We start from the raw sequence: 27,454 nt of genomic DNA on the forward strand, positions 1-27,454 counted from the left end.
GAAAGTTGTCAGTATAATCTTATATCTTGACAGAAGTTTGACTTTTGGTATTTCAAATCCTGCTGAGGAAAAAAGAAAAAAAGCCTAAAATGTGCTCATCCCGCTTTCGCACAAGATCAGCAGCTCCCCCGGGGCTGGGCAGGGCGGAGCAGCGGGCACCGCACAATGCGCGCCACCTCACAGAGCCGGGCGCGGCAGGCCTCGAGCCACAAGGGGAGTGCGCAGGCCGGCACACGGGCCCCTCGGGGAGGCGAGGCCTAGGGGCGAGCCCTTCTGAGAGCAGGGGGTGAGGGGGCGGCGCCCGCCAGTCAGGGCAGCTTCCTGCCGCCCTGACAAGCACGCCTCCAGTTGCCAAAACCACCCAAAAATGTGCCTCAAAACACGTTTGCAAAGCCCCGAGCCGGCCGGTCGCCTGCCTCTCACCTAGCCCGACCGCCCGACGTCCTGCTGCCGCGCGAGGGCGAGCGAACCAACTCTGCTTCCTCTCCTCCTTTCCCCGATCCTCCCCGCCCCCGCCTTCCCGCTTCTCCCGCCCCCGGATGGCTCAGCAGCCTCCATTTTCCAGATCTTTCTCGAACCCGCAGCTCCTTGGGCAGCCGTTGCCCGAGTGCTGACGGAAGCGGCCGAAGTCCGAGCCGGGAGCGGGCTCGGGCGCGGAGCGGAGGCTCGCGCGCCTCCCGGGCGGCCGAGCGCGCAGGCGCAGGTCCCAGTAACCGCCGGTTGGAGGCGGCCGATCCGCAGTAGGGAGAGACCCAGGCGGCGGGACGCGACGCAGGCTTCGGCGGGGACGGCATCTGCTCCTTCCGCGGGTTGCCTACTCCCTGCCCTAGATTTTCTGCTTTGCGACTTGGGGTCCCCTCTCGTTTGCTTCTCGTAGGAGTCGCAATCCCAGCAGCAATAGCCCAGAAGAGGACGCGGTTCCCGTACCGAAGGCTTCACCACCAGCATCCGGACCATCACGCGGCGGGATGTCTGTGGTTGGCATTGACCTCGGCTTTCTCAACTGCTACATCGCTGTAGCGAGGAGTGGCGGCATCGAGACCATCGCCAATGAGTACAGCGACAGGTGTACCCCGTAAGTGCCTCTGCTGAGTATCACCTCGACCCTAAGAAACGTTTTTCTCTCCCGCCCTTAACGTTTGTCCTGTCTGCTGGCTTCCTCGGATTTTCCCCTAATGTGTGCCGAACCCCGAGATGACAGGTGCAGCTAGTCAACCGCAGTCCCTAGAGACCGCCGGGTGGCGGTCGGACTTCCTTGCCCCGCAGAGCTTCTTTTCCTTCAAGGACGAGGGACCGCACTAGTTTGCGCAGCTCTCTTTTCTGTAGCCACGCACGCACGTCCCCTGCCTCCTCGTGCCGCTGTCCCCCAGCGCCTCTTTTGCTTGCGAGAAAGAGGTTGCTGTGGGACAGCCCCTGGCGTCCGGAACATCCAGAAAGGTCTCCGGTTGCCTCTAACGAGGTTTGTGTGGGATTATCAGCCGCGGGCAAGCAGCCCCGCACTAGCTGAGTAGAGTTCTTAATCCTGCCCTCCCTGCTTTCCCCGTCCCTCTGGGTGACAGCTTTTTCTCAGAAAAGTAAAAAGTCAGCTTCGGCTGCACACGTCAGAGATGAATTGCAGGTTCGTCTGGCCCCGAAAGCCTTTTTTTTTTTTTTTTTTTTTAAGGGCGAGGAGTGAAGCTTGTGGGGTTTTACAAAACCCAGTGCCCTTGAGAACTGGAGGTAATGGAGCCGGTTTCCAGGACCAGGTCAATGGTGTATTGATAGGGAGAGCATTGATAGGGAGAGCCTGGGGATGGGAGTCACTGGCCTCATGCATTGGTAACTACGTCAGTTGCTGGAATGCGGTGGGGTTGGGTCGGACCAAAAGCGTGTTTCTGCAAAGTGAATTGTCGGAGTCGGGGGCAGCTGTCCCGTATAAACATGACTGTGGAGTGATTCTATTATGAACGCTTGATGAAAGGCTTAGGAGCGGCGTTATGTCATGGAAACATGTTTCCACATGTTCCGTTGTTTCTCTGGCCTGGGAAGTTTGTTGGCAAGGAATATAATGAAGTAATTCTGTAATATGAAAAACTAGCTGCTTATAGGCTGCTGTTACTGGTAATTTTATGAGGAAATCAACTGTATGAAACTTGTATTACTTTTTACGGGAAGGTAATATGGCATCTTAATTTGACCGTTCTGAATGGTCCAAAATACAATACCTAAGCTATACTAAAACAAAGTCAGTGTCCAAATGGTCTTTAAATACCTCATTTACTATTCTGTGGACAGCTTTAAAATATGGCAAAGAGATATTGAAGAGTAACTCACTTGAAGCAGTCTGTCTTTGATTTCTTTCAAAGAAGATTCTAGAAGGTTTTATACCTTTTTTCTTAGATGTACACATTTCTGATATTGAAATTTTAAACGTTTTGGACGTTTATATTTCCAATATATGGGCATAGATAGGGTAATCCTCAATACTGTTTGAACTCTTCTACTTTTTACATCTTTTTCTGGCTTTTATGCGCAATGGGAGGCCAAAACAGTAACTGTGAAGTCGATGAATTCGTCTCTGCAAGGTTTTATATTAAGCCACAACAAATACTGGCTTTCGCCAGAAAAGGACCGGAAATTTCACTCTCCACCTTCAGCAGAGTAGGGGTTAAAAATGGGAGCAATCTTTGGCTTCAGTGACTCTCAGTCTATAGAGAAAAAACTGAGAGGTAGTGTGGACATTCTTTTAGTCCTTAAAGCCATATCCCAAAAGATCAGAAACCAGAACAGTAAGAAACATCGATCTACATTTCCAGGCTGAGAAATCTCTTTAGTAGTGAGTGAACCTGTGACTCTTTAAAGAGCCTGGCCGGCCAGACTTGGAGAGTTCTTTTAAAAGTGGGCTTCTAGAGTCTTCTAAAAGTCTCTTTGTTACTGTACTTAGGCATATTGGCTGGTTCTGTGTGGCTGAGAAGTAATGTGATATTTCTGATTTGTGAGCTAGAAAGCCAATAGTAATATCTAGATTTAATGAGCCTAATCTAAACTAGAAAGTTCTTAAAGTGAAAGGATGTTTCTCACTTAGCTTGCATCAGCAAGTCTTCTCTCCATGGCTGGGCACTGTCATTTACTTCAAAAGTGTATTTTTTTGTTGTTTCTGAACAAAAGCCCTTCATAGTAGTCTAGTCCTCTTACACTATGTATTACTTTGTGGGTCCAGATGTTGAGGAAAAACATAGCCCTTCCAGACCTCAGGACATTTATCCATCAATTCAACACCGAGCATGCAAAAAGCATTGTAACTATTAGATAACCTTTAACTTTTCTAATACACCACAGTATTTAATAACACACATATATAAAATGTTACCTTTGCAAATAAAATGTTTTTCATATTCCAATTGCTTACATCAAGGTAATGTGACATATTTCTAAGATGCGAATACATTATAAAATGATCCTGTGAGAAGAGGAAAGAAATGTTCAATTTAGTTGTTTTCAGCGTTCATACTTTTTACATTTCTTTCATTAGCATACTTGATTGCTTACAGTTGAGAGGATCCTGTATAAACCAAGAAGGACAGTTTAATGAAAAAGAACCAAGTTTTGGCCTGTAATTAAGGGACAAAAGACAAGTTAATTTAACCTATTTATTCAGATTCACCTTCTGTAAAGTTGGAGTGGTTATACTAGCCTCTCATCTCCTGTTGAAGAGGGAGAGAGAAATTATGCATAAACTGAAGAGACAAAATACTTTTTCTGAACATTTTCTTATTGAAAAATTATTACATATGCTCATTATAAAAAATACTGGCACATTAAAAGATGAAATTAAAAATTGTAATTCCTCCAGATGGTTTTCTGTGTGTTTTCAAAGGGAAGGAGAAGTATATACTTCATGTTTAGTAACCTTTTTCTTTTTTTTTTTTTTTTTTTTTTAAGACGTGGTCTTGCTCTTGTTGCCCAGGCTAGAGTGCAGTGGCGTGTTTTCAGCTCACTGCAACTTCCGCCTCCTGGGTTCAAGCAATTCTCCTGCCTCAGCCTCCCAAGTAGCTGAAATTACAGGCACCCACCACCACACCCAGTTAATTTTTGTATTTTTAGTAGAGACGGGTTTTCACCATGTTGTCCAGGCTGGTGTCGAACTCCTGACTTCAGGTGATCCATCCGCCTCGGCCTCCCAAAGTGCTGGGATTACAGGTGTGAACCACTGCACCCAGCCTATGTTTAGTAACCTTTTTCTATGTAAAACATACGTATTTCTATACTATCAGTTGCAGTGTCTGTATAATCATGGTAATTTAATCCATACCCTGTTAGACATTCAAGTTGTTTATAATACTTTATAAACAGTGTTGCAATAACTATCTTTGTGACTAAATTTTTGATCCTCCCAGTAAATTCCTAGAAGTAGAATTCCTGAGTGTCCACGTTTTTAAAGGTCTGGTACATGTCTGTTATTGTTCACTTAAGTATGGATGTGGGGATTAGAATTTCCATCCCAGGCTTAAATATACCATGGTGATTAGTTTCACACATGAGGAAAAAGCGATAGCCAAGAATCGTCATTAAGTATCAAATTAAAGCATGTGGTAAACTGGAATAGGATTGCTATGTGCTAAGGAAGCATTGTCATATGTATCACAATTCTATGAGTTTGATCATACTAGCTATCTTTTTTTCCATAAGAAGCGTAAAGCAAAGTTAAATAACTTGGCCAAGAATTAGTAAAACAGTGAATTGGACTCTGTTTCAGGCCTCTCTGACCCTAGAACCCAAATGTCTTTCCAGTATCCGTTGTTGTAAGTATGGCATATGTGTAACTAGGTTAATGATGAAAGGAACAAATTACCTCGTTGAGCAGTTATTGTACAGGAAAGCATCTTTGCTCTACTATCAGTAAAAGTCTAATTTTATCTAGTTTCTAAGAAATACTATCTTTTTTAAAAACATTATTTTAATAATTCTTAAAAATTTTTTTGACACAGGGTCTTGGTCTGTTGCCCAGGCTGGAGTACAGTGGTACAGTCATCTCACTGCAGCCTTGAGTTCCTGGGCTCAAAGGATCCTCCCACCTCAGCTTCCTGAGTAGCTGGGAGTACAGGTGCATGCCACCATGCCCCACTATTTTTTTTTTTTTCCAACAGAAATAAGGTCTTGCCATATTTCCTAGACTAGTCTCGAACTCCTGGCCTCAAACCATCCTCCCATCTTGGCCTCCCAAAGTGCTGGGATTATAGGTGTGAACCAACGTGCCCAGCCAGTAATTCTTTTAAGTCATGTTAAGGACATGTAAAATCTTACTTTGTTTTTAAAATTCATAAAAAGTACATAACAAAACAAATATTAGTGTAAACATTTGGAGAAAAAGTAGTGTGGAAGACAATAAACTATTAATAATGGATATATACTTCTCAGAGATAGAATTATGAAGGAGGTGCTTTTAATTTATGGTCTGTAATGAATACTTTGTAGGAGGGAATATGGATTTTCTTTAAATGAAACTGAAGATTTTTGTTAGGTATATTTTATCATCAAAATTCTGCATGATTCTTCAACATTTCCTATTTCTTTACTAGTGTATGAATAATCTGGAAATATGGGAAAATGCTGTTTAAATGCTGTGTTTCAGATGAATGGGACCCCTCTTAAATGCATGAAAATAGAAATCACTTTGTTGCATTAAAAACAACAGCACATAGAAAATGTTAAACTCCAGGGGTTAACTGTAACTATAATAGATGGGCATTTTCTGGTGCTGGCAGTTTGGGATGAAGAAGAGGCTTTTACCTTTTTTTGTTAAGTATTCTTTTTACTACAAGAGTTGGTTTTATATGTTTTACTATTTGAGCTTATATTTTATTTAAAATATTTTAAATGCTGAAGAATTACACAAAGTAAGTCTCCCCCTTTATCCCTTCCCAACCACCTCCTAAAGTTTTATTTGTTTCTAGCTATACGAGTATGTGATTATATGTATGTAACTGGGATTTTTTTTTTAACAAAAGCAGAATTACATTACATTCTGCTTTCATTAAAAAATATTTTTTAAATATTTTGTAAATTGTTTTCTTTTCACCTCAAAATATTGTGGATATCTTCTCAAACTTATGGCTTTAATTTACCTCATTCTTTTTGCTAGCTGTGTAATATCCCATTGATATATTGACTGTTATGGACATTTCAAGTTAATATTTTGCTTGTGACATACAAAAATTCGGTTAATACCTTTGCTTTTTTTAAATCAAATTTGCTGAGAAGAGTGAAAAGCCAGGTGATTTCTAAATGTTTAACATTGAACTGACTTCCTTAAGCACTGAAAAAAAAAAGGTTTAACATAGCACTGACAGTCTTTTATTATGTGGTCATTATAAATTAATGAGTATAGTTGTGTTGTGATAAAACTTTATTTACAAAAATAGGTTGCAGGTTGTGGTAGTTTTCAAACTCCTGGTCTAAGCAATTATAACCAAAAGAATTTTAACATTGTTATGCATTGATATTTGTGTTTGAACCAAGTGAATTATAGGTAATATGAGTTTTTCAAATAATGTATCTAATATAATAATAGTTAAATAATGTATCAAATTTAATGTAGCTAGTATACCTAATCAGCTTTTTTTTTTTTTTTTTTTTTTTTTTTTTTTGAGACGGAGTCTTGCTTTGTCGCCCAGGCTGGGGTGCAGTGGCCGGATCTCAGCTTACTGCAAGCTCCGCCTCCCAGGTTTACACCATTCTCCTACCTCAGCCTCCCGAGTAGCTGGGACTACAGGCGCCCGCCAACCCGCCCGGCTAGTTTTTTTGCATTTTTTAGTAGAGACGGGGTTTCACCGTGTTAGCGAGGATGGTCTCGATCTCCTGACCTTGTGATCCGCCCGTCTCGGCCTCCCAAAGTGCTGGGATTACAGGCTTGAGCCACCGCGCCCGGCCATAATCAGCTTTTAAAATATTGTCTACCTATGTAAATATTTGTGTGGTTTCTCCTAATGGCTTCAAGCTGATTTATTTATCGTTACATTTACTAAGCATTTGAAAACTCTTAAATTATTATTGTTTATATATTGTTAAATGTTTAATTCTTTGTCCATAATGAAAAGCTGAAAGCTTTGTTATTACTAAATCATATGTGCCTAGAGGTCTTATTTTTAAATAGCAAGCTAGAAAGCAAATTGCAACAGTGAGCTTTTTTGAGAGCATTCTTCCCCCTCCCTCTTCTAGGGCAACATTTTTTCCAAATAATTTGAGAAACAATATCCAGATGTTTTCTTTGCTGTAGAATTTTGTAGTTCCTTTAATTTGTTCATAAGCATTGAAATTCTCCCAGAAAGGGATGTTTTTCCCAACCTTATTTGAACGTCTGAGGAACTATGTTTCATAGAGCACTATTTTGGAAATGTTGTTCTAGGGCAGAGGTTCTCAACTGGAGGTGATTTTGCCTCTGAAGCGATAACTGACAGAATGAGATATTTTGGGGTATGTCACAACTGAGATCAAAAGAGGAGGTGCTGCTGGCATCTAGTGGTTGGAGGCAAGGAATACTCCTAATATCCTACAGTGCACACAATACAGCCCCAGTGACCCAACAAAGAATTACCTGGGCCAAGATGTCAGTAGTGCCAAGGTAGAGAAATCCTGCTCCGTAGACATCTTGGCAAGCATAGTTGAAACTATTTGTTCAGCCCGTGATTTAAACCTATGGATTACACTGATAATAGAGGGTGAAGAGTAATTGTGGTTTTATGGAACTGGCAAGGAAAAGAAAAGGGCTGCTTTTAAAGCTTAGAGAGTGAGGACTGAATCTTAATGGAGAATAATAAGGAGCAAACAAACTTAGTGCTGAGCTCTTAGGCAACGAATCTCTTCTGGTAGTATGTATTTTCTCCAACCTAATCATGCTTGGCCTTATAAAAGTAAGCTTTTTGAGAGAGGAAGAAAATCCTGAATTTTAAGGAGAAAATACAGATACAGCTTTCTTAAAGTAGCATCTTGTCCTCTGATTTTTATGCCCCTCTCTTACTAAAAGGAACATAGGACGTTTAGAAATCTTCATTGTTTAGAATTTCGTGGTATTTTCTGATAATCTGAGATTACCACACAATAGCAAAAGCAGATTGGATATTATAGATTTAAACTGCATTGAAAACCCTCCCTTTATTTTAGCCATAAAATAACATTTCTAAATAGTAGTTGAAATAATCAATACAAAGTAAATATAGATTATGCTGTATACACTTGGATAAACTGTATCTTTTTCTGTGAAAACTCTTACATCAGCCTAATATTTGTTATAATGTGTCTATTTCCCTTGCTATTACTAATGTAAAAGTTTTGAGAGCAAATAGGTGTTTAATTTATTTGGGTTTTTCTGAAAGTACTTGGCAGATATTTTTTATTTAATGATTGTAACATCCTGTAATGTATTTGAAAGAAAATCGAAGGAGTTTGAAGGGTGCCTTTATGAAATGGGTTTTCTATATATTTGAAACTGGGCATGTCCAAACCTGGTTAAATGACAGATTTTTTAACTTTAAAAATTGTCTGCTTTTAACTTCAGAGAATATCTGATACTGGTAACTGTTTAGCTTTCTTTGTGAAGTGATACATGTATGAAACATATTTCAAGGAACCAGCGCTTAATGGTAGTTGAATCTGAATCTTATTTAGCTCTACTGTTCTAACAAAAATTAAACTCTTGAGAATCAACTTACAAATAAAATGTTCAGTGTAGTCAAGTGATGGTAGCCTACTGTTGAAAAATTAGAAGTATTTGGAAGTGTGTCCAAATAATGGAGTTGGGAGCAAGATGGGCTATAAAGTAGACTGAGAAATGGCAAACCTATATTTTCTCTAATAGATGAGTTTTAGGATGGAATGCCAACATCCACACATTACCATATTGGATATGTAAGTTTTTACTCTGGCAGAGAATATGTTGAATCAAGGAGTTATTTATAAGATATGTGAAGATGTCATCTAAGCCACTGATTCCTGCTGTACCCTTATTTTCCTGTTTTTTTACCAAATCACAACTAAAGACCAGTAATTTCCATTTCCTCTTTAATCTGATCATCACTTTTAACATTTCAGTTATAAGTATATATTTGCTTGGATGCCTCAAAGTTACCTCAAGCCTACCGTGTTCAAAATAGAGTTTGTGACTGTCCTGTCCGCAAACCTATCTTTCTTAGAAAATTTTCTGTCTGATTGAGTGCAACTAGAAACCTAGACGTTATTCTTGTCACTTGCCTTTTCCTACTCTCTAGACCAACACTGCCCATTAAAAGCATATGAGCTACATAGGTAATTTTAAATGTTTTAATAGAGCCAGGTACAGTGGCTCACACCTGTAATCCCAGCACTTTGGGAGGCCAAGGCAGGTGGATCACTTGAGCCTAGGAGACTAGCCTGGGCAACATGGTGAAACCCCATCTCTACAAAAAATTTTAAAAATCAACCTGTAGTCCCCAGCTGCTCAGGAGGCTGAGATAGGAGGATTGCTTGAGCCCTGCAAGTCAAGGCCGCAGTGAGCCAAGATTGTGCCACTGCACTCCAGCCGGAGTGACACAGCAAGACCCTGTCTCCAAGAAAAAAAAAAATTCCAATAGTTACATTAAAAAGGCAAAATGAAGCAAGTGAGATTAATTTTAATATATTTTATTTAATTCAGTATATCCAAAATTTTATCTCAATATATAATCAATATTTTTAAATTGAGATATTTTACTTTTTTAGTATTAAATTTTTAGAATCTAGATCACAGATGTCCAACCATTTGGCTTCCCTGAGCCCCATTGGAAGAAGAAGAATTGTCTTGGGCCACGTATAAAGTACACTAACACCGAAGATAGCTGATGAGCTAGAAGAAAGGTCCATGCATAATTTTTGTGATATCTGCCACCACAGACAAAAAAGTACCTGCATTCAAACGGTTGGACACCATGGTCTAGAGTTTATTTTACACTTTGTATACGCACATCTCAATTCAGACTAGCCACATTTCATGTGCATAATAACCACATATGGCTGGTGGCTAGTGGCTAACATATGGGATGGTGAAGATCTAGTCTGTCACCAAGTCCTTTAAGTTTCCTCCTAAATATCTCTTCTTTCTTCTTGTGTCCCAGCTGTCACCATCCTGATATAGATTACTGGTAACTTTTTGCTCTTCTCTCGTCAGTTAACACTATGTTCAATATGATCTCCAACAAACTCTCTACCACTTTTATCCCACATCATTTACTCTTCCTTAAAATCTTACTTCCTTGAATAGGCCTTTCCTGACTCTCCTCCTCTAGGTTAATTCTTGCTGTTACAAACTTTTGTAGCTCCGTGGTCACCTTCCGTTATAGCACCTGGTTTACTTTCTTTTGTGTGAGTCTATAGCATTGTGAGATCCAAGAGAGCCAAAACCATATTTTCTTTCATTATTATATCCCTAGCAACTAACAGTGTGCCAGGCATATAACAACTATTAACAAATATGTGTTAAATTGACTAAATTAACTTTTTAACTGTTTGCTTTCCCTGAAAATCCAGTAGTCCCCAGCAGAACAGTATGTTGTTCAGCCCTGGGAAAGCACTGCTCTAGAATATTGCATCTCCAGTTTGTATTATATATCAGTAGGTAGGGTCCTCTCCATCATTCAGAAATGTTTAATGAATCCTCATTGAAATTTAATCCTCATTAACTGAATAAATTTTAAGATTATAATCTGGCACCTGAGACTATATAATCTGGCCTTGATACTATCTTATCAAATTGTCCTATGAAACTAGCCAAGTTATATTCTTTTTGTTTTCTCCCTGGCCGAGTCCAAATTACATTCTTCTAGTCCTCAAATAAACATTACCTTAGGAACCATTATTCCATTCATTAGGTAGTTTTATTATGTCCTAGAAAAAGATCTAGGCTAGAAGATCTAGGCTAGTGCTATCCAGTAGAACTTTCTGTTGTATATTTGTTCTGTGTATATTCAGTTCTCTGTATATCTGCTACCTACAAGTGGCTGTTGAGCACCTGAAATGTGACTAGTCCTGAGAAACTGAATATTCTAGTTAATTTAAATTGTACTAGCACCACATGACTTGTGGCTACCATATTAGATAGTGCAGATCAAGGCAGTGGATACCTGTTACCTCACCTTCATGGAGTTCACATTCTGGCTTCTGGTACTGAGATACAGTCACTAAATGAATTGTATGAGATGGTAATACATACTATGGAGAAAAATAAAATTGGATAAACAGTGTGAGGTATGTGTTGGGGAGGAGCAGGAATGTTGTTTATATAGGATGGTGAGGATAGGTGTTTCCGATAAGCTGACATTTGAGCAGAGACCTGAAAGCAGTGAAAGCACAGGCCTTATGGATGCATTTTCTTAACACTTCAGAAAGAGAGAACAGCATTTACAAAGGCCCTGAGGCAAAAGGGTGCTTGGCGTATTCTAGAAATAGCAAGGAGATCAGTATGCCTCCTAGATTGAATTTGCAGGGTAGAGCAGCCAAGGACCAGACCATGAAAGGCTTTATTGGCTGTTGGGGGACCCAAGCTTTTACTTTGTAAGATAGGACACCACTGGAGGATTATTTCAAGATCAGAGAACAGCAGCGTTTCATGATCTTAGTTTTTAAGTGGATCACTTTGACTACTACATGGAGAACAGACTTACATACCTATATATCAGGAATGTCTTTTTCTGCAAGACAAATAGGTATTAAATTTTTCTGTCCTTTCAAGTCTTAATTCAAGAAGTCACCTCTGTTGTCTAGAAGTGATTATTCTATTCTTTGCTACTATTACTCTTAATTCTATATATTCTATTGATTTTTTTTCCAATAGACTATACATTCTCCAAGACAAGGATTGTGACTTGTATACACGGAGTGCCTATAAATATTTGTTGATTGAATGTAGTTTTTTGTAGTTATAACTGAAATCATGGAAACATTTTCTTGAATCATAACATGAAATGGTATTTTGATGAAGATGTTATTCTGTGCTTGCTCTATGTTATTATTCTATGCTATTACATTTAAATGTGGTCGTTAAAATACAATAATTTACATAATGTTTACTATGTGCCAAGTATTGTTCAAAGAATTTACCTATATCCATTCTCTTAATTCTCACATAATCATATGAGCAGATATTATCACTGTCTTCTAGATGAGAAGCCGAAGCACCTAATGGTTATGTAATTTCCACAAGGTTAAGTGGCAAAGCCAGGATTTGGCCTTTTTAACTGTTTACCTTTCCCTGAAAATCCATTGGTCAACATGGTTGAGTTTTCTTCTAAGGGGTCATAAATCAATATAATTTGAAAAACAGTTTTGGAGATCAACATTGTATTGCCAGCTATTAGGACATTTTTTTTTTAATTGTAACATTTATTCTGACCACCATTTTATTATATAGGGAAGCTTTAAAATAAATTTTTGATTTGCGTAACGTATTTTTAAAATAATATATTGTTATATTTCTCCTTTTAAATTTATTTTTGTGTAAGGAGAAGCAAAATAATAGCACAATAATAGAAAAGTACCGTGGAACCAACTTTGTTTTTCTGGTTTAGGGCCTGTATATCATTGGGATCAAGAACTCGAGCCATTGGAAATGCAGCAAAGAGCCAGGTAAATTGTTAATGTGGATGTTTTGACTTACAGGAAGAATTAACTGAATATTGGTAACTAAGTTCCATAAGTTATATTGTTAAGAGTGAATAAGACAGTGAGGAAAATAGGACAGGTACTTTGTTTTTAGATATAATTTGCTTTGGGTTGTAAAATATTTCTTGAATTTTATTTTTTTTAAATATTTTTTAGTTGTGAAGTTAGGGTGTGCTACTATGTGACATCAGTTTTTCCCTGAATGGTGTCTCAGGTGACCATCCAGGAAATAATGAGGGATATTCTGTCTAGAACATACATTTGAATGACAGGTAAGTAACATCTTTGTAAAATAAGGTGAGAAAAATGAAAGAACTAATTTCCAGAGTAACTCAATGTGGTACCACTAATTTACATAGAATTTGTTGAAGTATTTGTATTTTTAGGCTTTTGTAATCCTTATGATTAGAACGTTGACTTTTAACATCCCATGTTATAGATCAATCGATTTTCCTTTGACTTTCATTACTTCCCTGAACCAAAAGCCCTTAACAATTACTTCTTGCATTTTATATATATCTGGGTCTTATATCTCACATTCTGGCTGACCTTCTAAGTGTGTCACAGATAATCAGAGTCTCTAAAAGCAACCTTTAAAGTCATTTCTCCTAAGGAGCTAAAGAGAACAACATAGTAATTCAGCATCCCTATAGTTTTCATTTCATAATTGAAGATCAAGGTCTATTTGACTTTAGAGGTCACTAGGATTATAGCAACTGGATCTCAGTAATATTCTGTAATTTGAACTGCATATTCTAGTTAAAGAAAAAATGCTTTGCAAAAATGCAAGCCATTTACGAATTAAGACACTTTCACTTAGCACTATGCTACATGGAAGAGATTTTAATTTACTAGCCTAGGAGCAATCCACAGCAATGGAAGCAACATACTAGCACATGAAGATTTTCACAAAGAATTAGATATGGAGAGAAAAAGAAAAACTAGACAATAATAAACCAGTTTAAATTAAAACACAGAAATGGAAGTGGAAAGAAATAATCAAAGATACAGGTTGCATATCCCTTATAAGAAATGCTTGGGACCAGAAGTATTCAGATTTTGTATTTTTTCAGATTTTGGAATGTTTGCATGGTACAGGTTGACCATCCCAAATCCTGAAATCCAAAATGCTCCAAAATCTGAAACTTTCTAAGTGACAACATGATGCGCAATGGAAATGCTCAGTGAAGTATTATATTTCAGATTTTTGGATTTGGGATGCTCAGCTCATACTGATTCACTAGAGCAAAAGTGTTGAGGAAAACCAAAAAGATGAGTTGTAGATATTTGTTGTTTGAAATTTTTTAAAGGTTTGTTCTTTCTCTTCCGAAGACATTAATTTTGAATCCTAACATTCCCAGGATAGGTGGAGAATTTGGGAGGCAAGTGTTAAAATGTGTACATTCTCGTTGTATGACTTTACCATCAGTTGGAAACCAGAAAAATGAATGATTATGTGTAATCCTAAACTTGGATGTGTAGGATAAAGGAACTTGGTGGTTGTCAAGTATTAGGATAGAATTTTATTTTGCATTTATTAAGTAACTGATAAATACGAGTGTTTACTGCCAACAGATAGTCACGAACGTAAGAAATACGATTCATGGCTTCAAAAAGCTTCACGGGCGATCATTTGATGATCCCATTGTACAGACTGAAAGGATCAGGCTTCCCTATGAACTGCAGAAGATGCCTAATGGAAGTGCAGGAGTTAAGGTGAGCTTTATATTCCCAGGGTTACAAACATATCTTCAAATTAAGGAAACCCAATATGATAATATTGCTATTTGTAGTTTGACCTTTTTCCTCTAGATACAGTACATACACACCCAAGGGACAATAGTTTTTGTAATAATTTTAGTGAATACCAGGAGATCTAATTTAGATAATTTTTTCATTCAAATCACACTGTTATTGTCAAGGAAAAAAATAGTTATTGAGACTCGAGAGAATAGCTTTTAGGGGATAAAAATAAAGGTATATAGGATTCAAAAGAATAGACCCAAAAAGTATGTTATTCAGAAGAATGGACCCAAAAGTTATGTTAATTGCTGTAATGAGTTTAATGAGTTCTAATTTAGAAGAATCTTATAACATACTATAAATGTTAAAGCATATTTTTCTTCCAAGTAAAACTTGGATTCTGAATTTTTAATTTTATATTCTGTACATTAGTTAACCAAAACATGTTTGTGCTGATTTTTTTCGAAAACTAGCCTCACAACACACGGAACTACTATATGGCCCAGAAATTCCACTCCTGGGCTTATACCCAAGGGAATTGAAACATATGTGCACACAAAAACTTGTACATGAATGTTCATAAAAGCTTTGTTCATAATAGCCAAAAAGTGGAAACGATACAAGTTTCTATCAACTGATGAGTAAATATACAAAATGTGGTATATCTTAACACATGGAATATTATTTGCCCATAAAAAGGAATGGAGTACTGATATATGCTACAACATGTATGAACTTTGAAAACATGCCAATTGATGAAAGAAGCCAGATACAAAAGGCCACATACTGTATGATTCCTTTTATATAGAATGTTCAGAGTAGGACAAATTCATAGAAACAAAGTCAGATTAGTGGTTGCTAAGGGTTAAGGGGAAGGAAAAATAGAGAGTGACTGCTAATGGGTTTCTTTTTGGGTGATGAAAATGTTCTACAATTAGATAATGGTGATCAGTGCACAGCTTTGTGAAGATACTGAATTGTACACTTCAGAAGGATAAACTTATTGCTGTGCAAATTATCTCTTAAGAAAGTTATTTTTAGTAAGTAATTTTAGACTTCACGTATGTGTTACGGATAGGTACACAGTTCCATTTTTAGAAGAGCGTTCTGACTAAAAGGTGGATGATGAATCTTAGTAAGGAGACAGGAGGCTGTTAAAATAGTTGAGGAAGACACCATGAGAAGTTGAAGACGGAACAAATTGTGAAGCCATAGTTTAGGTGAAATTTTCAGGTTACTAAACTGAGAAGCTGGATGGGTTATGATAGTTAACAACTGAGATAAAATAATATTCAGGTATCTTTTAGATATGGTAAGCTCTGGTTAATAGTTACCTAGAGCAGTTTTATTCTACTCCAGTTTAAAATTTGAACTGCTTAATTTTATAAGTAGTTTAACTTCTAAAAGTGAAAATTAATGATCAGGCTTTGAGAATAGGCTGAGAAAAACAGAATAATGTTTTTAAAGAAAGGCAGAACCAAAGTTTTGAGTGATATAATTTTATACATTCATAGTAAGTGCCTGTAAGATAGTAGAAAAAGCTTTGAAACATCACCTTTTGAAGACTTAAGAAAATCAATGTTCAACTCCTCAAGCATGTTATACATTTGTTTTTTATACATTTATTTAAATTTATTTCATCTAACTTTTAAATTTTTATTTATTTTTTTTTTTTGAGACGGGAGTCTTGCTGTGTCACCCAGGCTGGAGTGCAGTGGTGCAATCTCGGCTCACTGCAAGCTCTGCCTCCTGGGTTCATGCCATTCTCCTGCCTCAACTTCCCAAGTAGCTGGGATTACAGGCACCGGCCACCACTCCCAGCTAAGTTTTTGTATTTTTAGTACAGACAGGGTTTCACGGTGTTAGCCAGGATGGTCTCGATCTCCTGACTTCATGATCCGCCTGCCTCAGCCTCCCAAAGTGCTGGGATTACATAGAATGTTCTTATACAAAAGAATACTGTATGATCATGCCTCCAATAGTCGAACTGAGACTGTGATTCATTTTCCCTTATTTCTGTGTGCTTGATTTCTTTCTGCACACCTGGTTTAAAGGCAGTAGTTTGGCATAATACTTGTTTTTGAACTTAACTTGTAAATAGGTTTGGAAACAAATGCTTATCAATTTTAGGTCTGATTCAAAGTAAATCTTATGTCATTTGATACACATATTTATACATACTCATATACATAAACACATTGTGCTGCTTGAAAGAATGATGTTCTCATTTCCTTTTCCCAAAACTGTATGACTGAAGCTTTTATTTTAAACCCAGGGAGAGTTCTGACTTTCAAAAGAAAGATTATTTGATCTTTTCCTTTTTCATTGTTTGCTGTGTCACACTTGGAAAATGAATGATAAAAATTGTTTTTGTGGGAAGTCGGGATCTGAGAGGGTAGAGACTATACTTTTGAAAATACTTTGGTTATAATACTGTCTGTGAGGTACTACAACCTCAGAAATGACATAGTCACTGTTTTTCATGGGATCATGATTCTAAAATGGCAATCTTTCTGGAATAAAACTTCCTTGAGCAAGGGTGTCTTTTTCATGTTGTATGTATCACATATAGAGTTAGATACTCACTAAATATTTGTTGGATAAGCAAATCATTCTTAATAAATTTCCCAACTTTTGGTGTTAGGTGCGGTACTTAGAAGAAGAAAGACCTTTTGCAATTGAGCAAGTTACTGGAATGCTGTTAGCCAAGCTTAAAGAGACTTCAGAAAATGCTTTGAAGAAACCAGTGGCTGACTGTGTGATTTCAGTAAGTTTTACTTCAGTAATGAATACCCTTGAATTATATTTTTCAGTGTATTAATGTAATATTGAAAGATTTTTCTTCCCTTACACTTTCTGCCCTTATCCAGTAAATAACCTAAATCCATTTGACTTTCTTTTTTAAAAAAATTGCCTTACTTGCTAAAGTTTAGGATTGAATTTCCCATAAAATCAGTTATGATGAGCAGTGACTCTTGAAAAACTGTTATGTAACTAGTGACTGCTGCTATCTGGGATTTATCCCTAAGAATCTTCTCAGATAGCAATTAACTTCCCACCTGTAAGGACCTTAACATTTTATAGCAAAGGTTGAAAATTTCTAGTTGGGAATTTGAGGTTGTGTATCGGGGGAAAATATTCTTTAAGGATTCTTAACAAAACATTTAAATTATTTACCCTGTCTTATCTCTTGAGTTCCCATTAAACATCCTCAACTGGTTCTTTACCTACATGTTAACTAAATTGATAAATTCCTACTATTAAACTTGACTACAAAAGTTCAGGAGTCTCATGTCATCCGAAAAACAGAATCAGATTATGAACTTTTCAGTGAGTTTAGTAATCAATTTTTTTCCATAGGCATTTGGAATTTTTTAATGGGAGAAAAATATTAGAGCTTAATATTTTATTTTCTAGCCATTTAGTAATAGCAAATAATAGAGTTTACCATTGACCGGGCACTATTTATTGGCATTTTAACCCATTTAATCTCAGAAGCAATCTATGAGGTAGGGATATTATTAACCCTACTTTTACAGATTCAAAAATTGGGATACTGAGATGTCAAATAACTTGCCCAAAATCAGCACAGCTAACTAATACAGTGTTAGAGCTGGATAGTTAATTCCCAAGCCCATGCTCATAATTGTTTTACTGCCACTTGAAAGGATATATTAGAATCATACAAATTTTAAAGATTCATCTTAAATTCAAATCCATTTCTATTTAATTATACTTGCTTTTACTTTTGTGTCAGAAATACATGTCAGAACAGAGTAATACAAACTTTTGACCATTATTAACTTTGTGGTTGGTGCAGTAGATCCATTGTAAGCTCTACAGGGACAAGTATTTTGTCTGGTTTGTGCACTATTTTCCTGATAGCTAGAAAGTACCTGGTTTGTAAGTGCTCAATGAATATTAAATAAACCATGCATTATAACTTAGATTTTTGTCAGGAGGATAATACCAAATCAGATAAGCAAGTTTATTGAGCAAAATTTAAATTCTTTTCCTGTTGTTAATCTGTTCAATGAAATGTCTAAATTCATAAAACAATAAAATTGGCCGGGCGCGGTGGCTCAAGCCTGTAGTCCCAGCACTTTGGGAGGCCGAGACGGGCGGATCACGAGGTCAGGAGATCGAGACCATCCTGGCTAACACGGTGAAACCCCGTCTCTACTAAAAAAATACAAAAAACTAGCCGGGCGCGGTGGCAGGCGCCTGAAGTCCCAACTGCTCGGGAGGCTGAGGCAGGAGAATGGCGTAAACCCGGGAGGCGGAGCTTGCAGTGAGCTGAGATCCGGCCACTGCACTCCAGCCTGGGCGGTAGAGCGAGACTCCGTCTCAAAAAAAAAAAAAAAAACAATAAAATTAAAGGAAGCTACTTATTTGAAACTTAAAACTGGAAGATCCCAAGTTATTTTATATGTAAATACACTTAATAGCTTTTTAGAAATTGGTCTATATGCCAAATTAAAATAATTCTTAGTTTGATAAAACTAAGGTTTATACATATATTTTTAAATAGAGATGTATTTAATGGGCTGGGCATAGCGGCTTAGTCTATAACCCCAGTACTTTGGGAGACCAAAGCAGGAGGATTGCTTGAGGCCAGGAGTTGGAGAACAGCCTGGGCAACCATAGTGAGACCCGTCTGTACAGTTTTTTTTTTTTTTTTAATTAGCCAGGCATGGTGGCACACACCTGTAGTCCCAGCTACTCAGGAGGCTGAAGCGAAAGGATTGCTTGAGCCCAGGAGTTTAAAGCTGCAGTGAACTATGATTGTACCACTGCACTTCAGCCTGTGAGGCAGAGCTAGACACAGTCTCTTTCAAAAAATATATATATATATATATACATGTATATGTGTGTGTGTGTATGTATGTATGTATGTATGTTTTTTAATGTTATTTGGTGATTTTTAAAGGAAATTCATATTTATCACAAGTTCCCTACAATATAGTTCCCCTCCTTTGAAATATAATTGTTTTAAACAGTTGGAACTATATTCTCCTGGTTGGGTGTATATACACACAATAATGAAGTAATGTTATACGTGCCCTTTTTAACACAATAAAGATAGAATCCCTTAACAATTCAGATCTACCTGATTCTTTGTAACAGCTACATAGGATTCCATTATATGGATATACCATAATATATTTCTATAATCTCATTTTCAGACTCTTGAGTTTTCAGTTTTTTATTATGAAAGATGAGCAAATATATTTTTAATAGATCGGACTAACACAGGAAATATTTAGATTAACAAAACTTAGGCAACCCTGCCATATTACCTTACTTTAAATTAGTATTCATACTTTAGGTCAGATCTTTACGGCATATAAATTGTCAAACTTAAAAAATAAAACACTAGTATTTTTCCTCTTTAGTTAGAACATCATTATTTGCCTTAAATTGTACATAAGTTTTAGGGTAATTATTTTATATTTTTCAGTTGACAAAATGTTTAAGTAAAACTATACTTAACTGTTGTTTTTAAATACTAGATTCCTAGCTTTTTCACTGATGCCGAGAGACGATCTGTGATGGCTGCAGCCCAGGTTGCAGGCTTAAATTGTTTAAGGCTGATGAATGAAACTACTGCAGGTAATCACTTTGCAATTTGAAAATCACTATAAGCAAAATACTGTTACAGTGTTTTTCTAATTAATAACAAAGTATTATTATTTTTTTTAACTCTGAGGCAAGAGGATTGCTTGAGCCTGGGAGTTGAAAGCTGCAGTGAGCTATGATCATACCACTGCACTGTAGCCTGTGAGGCAGAGCTACACACAGTCTCTTTAAAAAAATTATATATACATATAAATGCGTGTGTGTATGTGTATGTACTGATTCTTATAAGCTTGTTACTTTGTAGTACAACTTTTTGGCAGAGGTTAAATGTCTTAATGGCTTTACAGATCTTTACTATTACAGAGTTGTAGTTGAGTAAGGAAAAAGTAAAGTTAAAACATTATTAACCAAATTGTGAAAAGTTAATTTACTTTGAAGATAATATGTATTACTGTACTGCATGTTAAAGTACAGTATCAAAGTGACATTTCTTGTTTTCCAAGTAATTACTCTGCTAGAATTAACATAATTCTTTGTTCTTATACAGTTGCACTGGCATATGGAATTTATAAACAGGATCTTCCCCCATTAGATGAAAAACCAAGAAATGTAGTATTTATTGATATGGGACATTCTGCCTATCAGGTCTCGGTTTGTGCTTTTAACAAAGGAAAACTTAAAGTAAGTAAACACGTGGGTTGTTATATTTACATATATTAAGAACACAGACTAAAGAGCCATAATAGCTGGGTTTGAATCCTGGCTCTGCCCCTTTATGACTTCAAGCAAGTTACTTAATCTCCCTAAATTTTAAGTTTGTTTATCTGAGAACGACAATAGTAACTATCTCATATAATTTTTCAGGACAAAATGAGTTAATGTGTACAAAATTCTTGGAATGCCTGGCATAGGGTAGCTGCTGTAATATATATTAGCTATTTTTATTGTTGTTTCTATTGTTAGGTTGTTAATGAAGTCATCTATCAGGGAGCATAAATTATCCATAAATATAATTACAGGAAGCATTTTCTAAAATGATTCCCATTGATTATAGAAACCTTTCTATCCAAGCATTCTAATCATAATTTTACTTCTATGTGCTTCTTACAAATTAGGATTTATAATCATTTTTACATTGATTCTTTTGTCCAGACTTATGGTCTCTCTCTAGTATGTGCAGAGTAGAGTTTACTTAGGAGATAAACTGCAACACTGCAAAAGTATTCTGTTTTAATTTGTATTACTATAATAACATCTTTGTAATCAAAAAATTAAAGGGAAATGACTCAGACTGAATATAGGGTAATGTTCAGTATAAATTGACTTAATCCTTGGCGTTTAGTCTTACATATTGACTTACTTTAAAACGAACATTTTTTTTCCTTCCTTTTTAGTAGGTAACTTTGTAGTGAAATACAATTTTTAGATCACAGACCCCTTTGAAAATCTGATCAAGGCTATAGCCCTTCTTCCCAAAATACACACTTGTACTAGTTATATACCAAGATAATTTTGCATTTAATTTTGGGTAATACTAGACTCCATGAGAGGTCCATACATGGATTCTCCATGCTAGTCTGTGGGGCAACATTCCACGCAGATTGCACTCATATGCTCCTGTGATATTTACCACCATACTACCACCCCACCACCTACCTTGTAAAGAAAGAGCTGCAAAACACACCAACAGTAGAATTCTTTATTAGTGACTGTTGTAAGTAGTCATTTTACCCTAGGGAGAGAGCCTAGATGTTTGGTCCCATGCTTTCAAGAACTATAGTGTTGAATTTATGTGACTCCCTTCTGCTGAGAAGCCTGTTGCTCAACTAGCTGGTTAAATTGTTACCTGGTTTTTTCTGTTGGTTAGTTTTTGGTTGTGTTTTTTGTTTTTTGTTTTTGTTTTTGTTTTGTGATAGTCAGAAGACCTAATTTCTGATCTGTAAATTGACCAATTATGGTATTTTATATTTAATCTTTGAATCTGCTTTTCTTGGATGTTCTGTTCTCATTTATATCCTTAGGACTGTTTCTTTGCTCTCTTAAACTTGGTTTAGGTCTGTCTTTTCAGTGCTGTTGTAGAACCAAGTGAGTGAGATAATGAGGCTTTAGTTGTTGTAATTCAGTTATTTCTGAATTAGAATTCTTTTAATTATGATACATGGATCTGTAACTATAAAGTAGAAAATTCGGAATAAGGGAATACATTGGCTAAATGTAAGTGATAATTTAACTCTGATTCCACTTTCAGCACCCCTGTGATTGGATAAGTTTTTTTAGAGTCGTTTTTATTTTTAAACTCTTTTATTTTAGAGGTTTTTCTTTTTTTTTTTTTTTTTTTTTTTTGGAAGAATCTATAATTCTGAAAATACAGTTCTGCTTTTTCAATTAAACAGGTCTTGGCTACTACCTTTGATCCATATTTGGGTGGCAGGAACTTTGATGAGGCTTTAGTAGACTACTTCTGTGATGAGTTCAAGACCAAATATAAGATAAATGTGAAAGAAAACTCTCGGGCCTTGTTGCGTTTATATCAGGAATGTGAAAAACTAAAGAAGCTAATGAGTGCAAATGCATCAGATCTTCCATTGAACATTGAGTGTTTCATGAATGACCTTGATGTTTCTAGTAAAATGAACAGGTACCACGTATGTTTTTAGTTTGAAAAGTGTTTACTTATTTTATAATGTTTAGATCATATCTGATTTTTTTGTTGTTTTAGAAGATATGTTCAACTTTTAAGCCCAGAATAATGAATTTTATTTTATTTTCTCACAGGGCTCAATTTGAACAACTGTGTGCTTCCCTTTTGGCCAGGGTTGAACCACCTTTAAAAGCAGTAATGGAACAAGCTAGTAAGTAGAAATTACTGGACTATCAAAACTGTACCTTAATGTTGCCTACTTAGCAGGGGTAGATAATGATAAAAGAATAAACTTTGTTATTTAAAAAGATTTATATTTCTCATTTTAGAGGAGAAGATTATAACTCATTATTCATAAGAGTAAGGCACTATAATTCTGGGTTTATAGGAATTCTTGCTGGCTCTTTTTATGGTTTATATCATAAATCTCATGCTAATTCTGGCCAAGCATGGTGGATCATGCCTGTAATCCCAAGACTTTGGGAGGCCGAGGTGGGTGGATCACCTGAGGTCAGGAGTTCAAGACCAGCCTGGCCAACATGGTGAAACCCCATCTCTATTAAAATTCCAAAAATTAGCCAGGCATGGTGGTGCACACCTGTAACCCCAGCTATTCAGGAGACTGAGGCCAGAGAATCACTTGAACCTGGGAGGCGGAGGTTGCAGTGAGCTGAGATTGCCCTACTGCACTCCAGCCTGGGCAACAGAGTGAGACTCTGTCTCAAAATAAAACAAAAAACAAAAAATGAAAGCAACAACAAAAAGACTCATGCTAGTTCTATTTGGAAGTGTTTATAAACTATAGATGATTCTAAAATGAAATTAATGTAGAAATGGGGACATGATTGCTTTTTCATAAGGATTTTGGTAATCAAAAATATCTTCTATAGGGATTTAGGAGGTAGAAATAAGAAAATTGAAGGACTCTGAAGAGATCCTTTAAAACCCATGAAGTGCTTCTATTGCCACTCTATCATCTGTACCAAGTTGGACCAAGTGCATTGCCTGTCACATAAATAATATTTATTAAATGTTATCTATTTCTAAAAATTGCATTTTTCTTTCCTTTTATTTTCTGACAAGTAAAAAGTCAATCCACTTTTTAAAAAAGTACTTGACAAAGCCTTCTGTTGAGATTTTTAAAGACTATCATTTTTCTCAATTAAAAAAATTTTCCAGACTTACAACGGGAAGACATTAGTAGTATAGAAATTGTAGGAGGAGCAACACGAATTCCTGCAGTGAAAGAACAAATCACTAAATTCTTTCTTAAAGACATAAGTACCACATTAAATGCTGATGAAGCTGTTGCAAGAGGATGTGCATTACAGGTATAATTGTTATTTTATTTTGTAGAGTATGTATTTTGCCAGAAATGAGTGATAGATCCAAAGGGGCCTTTTAATGTTACCTGTTCCATTCCACTTATCAATAAGCTAAAGTAAGTTGAAGTTATTTCTGATAAATAAGTATTACGTCTTTCCCATTTATATTTTTAAGCTATAATAGGACAGTGTGTCTGTAACGACACTGAAAGAATATTAATTTTACAGATTCTTGCAATCTGCCCATTTAAAATCCCTTTAGAGTAAAGATGTTAATTTTTGTAAGGTCACATAAAGAGTACTCAGGCCCTTTTAAATTTTCACTTCTCATTGCCAAAAACCAGTAACTTTTAAAATGTAACAATTGTAATAGGAGGACTCTTAAGCAGTTCAATCAGAGTAATCTAGGGTATGTTTTATATTTGTTGATTTAAATATGGTATGTATCTTATTTTCAGTGTGCGATTCTCTCACCAGCATTTAAAGTGCGTGAATTTTCCATAACAGACCTTGTTCCCTATTCAATTACATTAAGGTGGAAGACCTCTTTTGAAGATGGAACTGGGTAAGTTATTTTTAAAACCTTGATTAGAGCTTGTCGTAAATCTTTAACCAGTTAAACCTACTTTTCTAAATTAGAGAAATTTACACTTCTTAAAATTCTGCCAAATACTTTTAAATAATGTATTAGATAAAAAAGAATATAAAAATGATATATCACCTATAAATCATAATTGGGCATATTTTTAAATTTGTGTTTTTTATAAAAGTAAAGCAAGGCTCATTTTCAAATAAATCACAGTATAGAAGTATAAAAAAGACCTGCATTTGTCATATTCTCTCTTAGCCCATTTTACAGACATAAACATTTTTAACAGCTGGTTTATCTGTCCAGTCATTTTCTTTGACTATCCATAAATAAATCATACACTTTTTAAGTACATATAGAATTATCTATAAATCTCTAGTGCAATTTAGCTTTTTAAATTATATTGTGTTTTATTTTTCCATGTCAACACACAGTAACTGTTTTTTCAATAGTTGTATGTGCCATAATAAATTTAACCACTACAGTATTAAGTCATATTTTTGCTATTTTAAACAGTGCTAGTAAGAACATCCTTGTGCACATACCCTTGTTCAGTTGTGCATGGTGTATCTGTAAGATAGCAGTGTAGGAATGGAATTGTTGAGCCAAAGAATATGCACATTATTTTGAGTAATATTGGCAAATTATTCACTAAAAGGATACCGGTTTATATTCATACTAATTTTCATGAGATTGCCTATTTTAGCTCATTTTCTCCTATACTTTCAATTGAACATGAAGATATTTAAAAAAAAAAAAAGTACTCTGTTATTAATGTTTTTGTCTGTCATAAGCTACAATATTTTCATGCTTGTGTTAACATTTACATTTTTTTCCATGAACTGCCCAGGATTTAGGTAGCTTGCTTCCCTACCAGAATCAAAATTTATATTTCAAACGTTTTACTTGCCTGCTTTTCGGAAGTATAGCTTGTACAATGAATAATGGTGTGTTTACATTTTGAAGTTATTTTTTAAATTTTGTTCTGTGTGCTATACATAAGTACCCCCAAGAAAACGAGATTTTTGTATACATTTCAAAAATACGAATTATCAGCCTTATCTGAATGTCTTGTAAAGGATTTTAATGGCATGTGTTAATGTCAGTTTTTTCTTTTTAAATATTTTTTCACCTGTCTGCCCCAGATAATGTCAATTTTGAGGCAAGAATTATTATTCTATAAAATTTCATTTCAGTTTCAAGGTATAAGTGATCCAGAAAAAAATTGCGAGAAAACATATGGGGGAGCTAAATTGAAAAGCCTAATGACTACAATAAGAAAGTAGAAGGTGTTGGTAGTTTCTTGAAAACTAGGATAGAGTAAGAGGTTTAAGGATTCAAGATTTTAAAATCTTGCAAACTTACAGTAATAGGATGGTAATATAGTATTAAAGATTGGTTTCTGGGCCACTATAACAAATAGTCATAAACTGTTTCTGTTAAATGATTTAAGAATAGGAATTGCTATGTAGGTTTTAAAAACTCCCTGTTTTGGTGGGGTAAAGTACTGCAAAGGACATTGTTATATCAACTGAAAACAAAAATTGAAATGTGAATAGTTCAGCATCAGAGAATATCCCTATTAGGATGCACACTGACGTTTTTAGGGGTAAAGGACCATAATGTATGTATAACCCTCAGTTGGTTCAGGAAAAATATACACAGAAAGTGTGTACACTCAGATGATGAAACAAATGGAGTAAAGTTGCAAATCAGGGTAAAAGATATACAAGTGTTCCTTGTCCTATTTTTAATTTTGCACCTTTCTGTAGGTTTAAAATTATTTGCAAACAAAAGTTTCTATTAAAGGTAGCCAGAATTACAAGGGTAATAGGTGGCAAGTATTTTAGAAGTTAATGGGTAGGACTTGGCCCTCAGATGTGAGGGGAAAAAACCCTACACATTGACTTTAAAATATACATATTCTCAGGTAAATTTTCTTTTTTTAATAGTATACAGTTGTCTGTTACTATGATAGACATCATGAAAACTTTGAGCCATAAATCTGTCACAATGCATGTCTAGAACAAAATCAATAATCGTTTCTCTTTTTATTTGTGCAGAGATTTTTGCAGTTGCTGCTAATGGATTAAGAATGAAATGGATTCAGTAAATAGGTTCATAGGCATCTTTCTATTTGTTTCTAAGTGAGTGTCTTTCCCACTCCATTTTAGGGAATGTGAAGTTTTTTGTAAGAACCATCCTGCCCCATTCTCAAAAGTCATTACTTTCCACAAGAAGGAACCATTTGAACTAGAAGCATTTTATACTAATTTAAATGAAGTGCCTTATCCTGATGCAAGAATTGGTAAGAGAAAAAAAAAAAGTTTTCGATAACATTTTGGCCTTTTATACATAATGTGTTATTTTAGAATCAAGGAAACAAATAGACATTTCAGCTAAGCCAGTACTGTACTTTTAAAGAAAGATATTTATACTCTTTTTTAAAATGTGCATTTGTAGTGCTCAGTTTATTTCTATAATGACAGCAGGGTTTATTACAGTCGGCCATCAGTATTCATGAGTTTGGCATCTGTAGATTCAGCCAATATTAGGGAAAAACCAAGTGCCTGTACTGAACATGTCTAAACTTTTTTTTCTTGTCATTATTCCACTACTACATATAACAACTACTGACATACCATTTATTTTGTATTAGGTATCATAATTAATCTAGAGATGATATAGACTTAAGAGTATTTGGGAGGTCATATGTAGGTTATACGCAAAATACTGTGTCTTTTTTTTTTAATTATACTTTAAGTTCTAGGGTACATGTGCACAACATGCAGGTTTGTTACATATGTATACATGTGCCGTGTTGGTGTGCTGCACCCATTAACTCGTCATTTACATTAGGTATGTCTCCTAATGCTATCCCTCCCCCCGGCCCCGGTGTGTGATGTTCCCCTTCTTGTGTCCAAGTGATCT

The 27,454-nt window shown here is 36.0% G+C and overlaps 1 protein-coding gene across 5 annotated transcripts in view; it reads left to right on the plus strand.

Moving 5' to 3' along the window:
* The first annotated feature begins 739 nt into the window (after positions 1–739).
* The window catches only part of HSPA4L (heat shock protein family A (Hsp70) member 4 like), a 57,034-nt gene continuing 30,319 nt past the window's right edge, over positions 740–27,454 (plus strand). For all 5 annotated transcript variants that reach the window (XM_005555887.5, XM_065545446.2, XM_045392856.3 and 2 more), the window contains exons 1-11: positions 740–1,075; positions 12,552–12,609; positions 14,221–14,361; positions 17,033–17,155; positions 19,902–20,001; positions 20,516–20,649; positions 22,362–22,606; positions 22,744–22,820; positions 23,789–23,940; positions 24,393–24,499; positions 26,698–26,831. In XM_005555887.5, coding sequence (XP_005555944.2) covers positions 969–1,075; positions 12,552–12,609; positions 14,221–14,361; positions 17,033–17,155; positions 19,902–20,001; positions 20,516–20,649; positions 22,362–22,606; positions 22,744–22,820; positions 23,789–23,940; positions 24,393–24,499; positions 26,698–26,831 — 1,378 coding nt within the window. In that variant the 5' untranslated portion in view covers positions 740–968. The remainder of the gene's footprint in view (positions 1,076–12,551; positions 12,610–14,220; positions 14,362–17,032; positions 17,156–19,901; positions 20,002–20,515; positions 20,650–22,361; positions 22,607–22,743; positions 22,821–23,788; positions 23,941–24,392; positions 24,500–26,697; positions 26,832–27,454) is intronic.

This window comes from Macaca fascicularis, chromosome 5, assembly GCF_037993035.2.
Source record: "Macaca fascicularis isolate 582-1 chromosome 5, T2T-MFA8v1.1".
Classification (NCBI taxonomy): domain Eukaryota; kingdom Metazoa; phylum Chordata; class Mammalia; order Primates; family Cercopithecidae; genus Macaca; species Macaca fascicularis.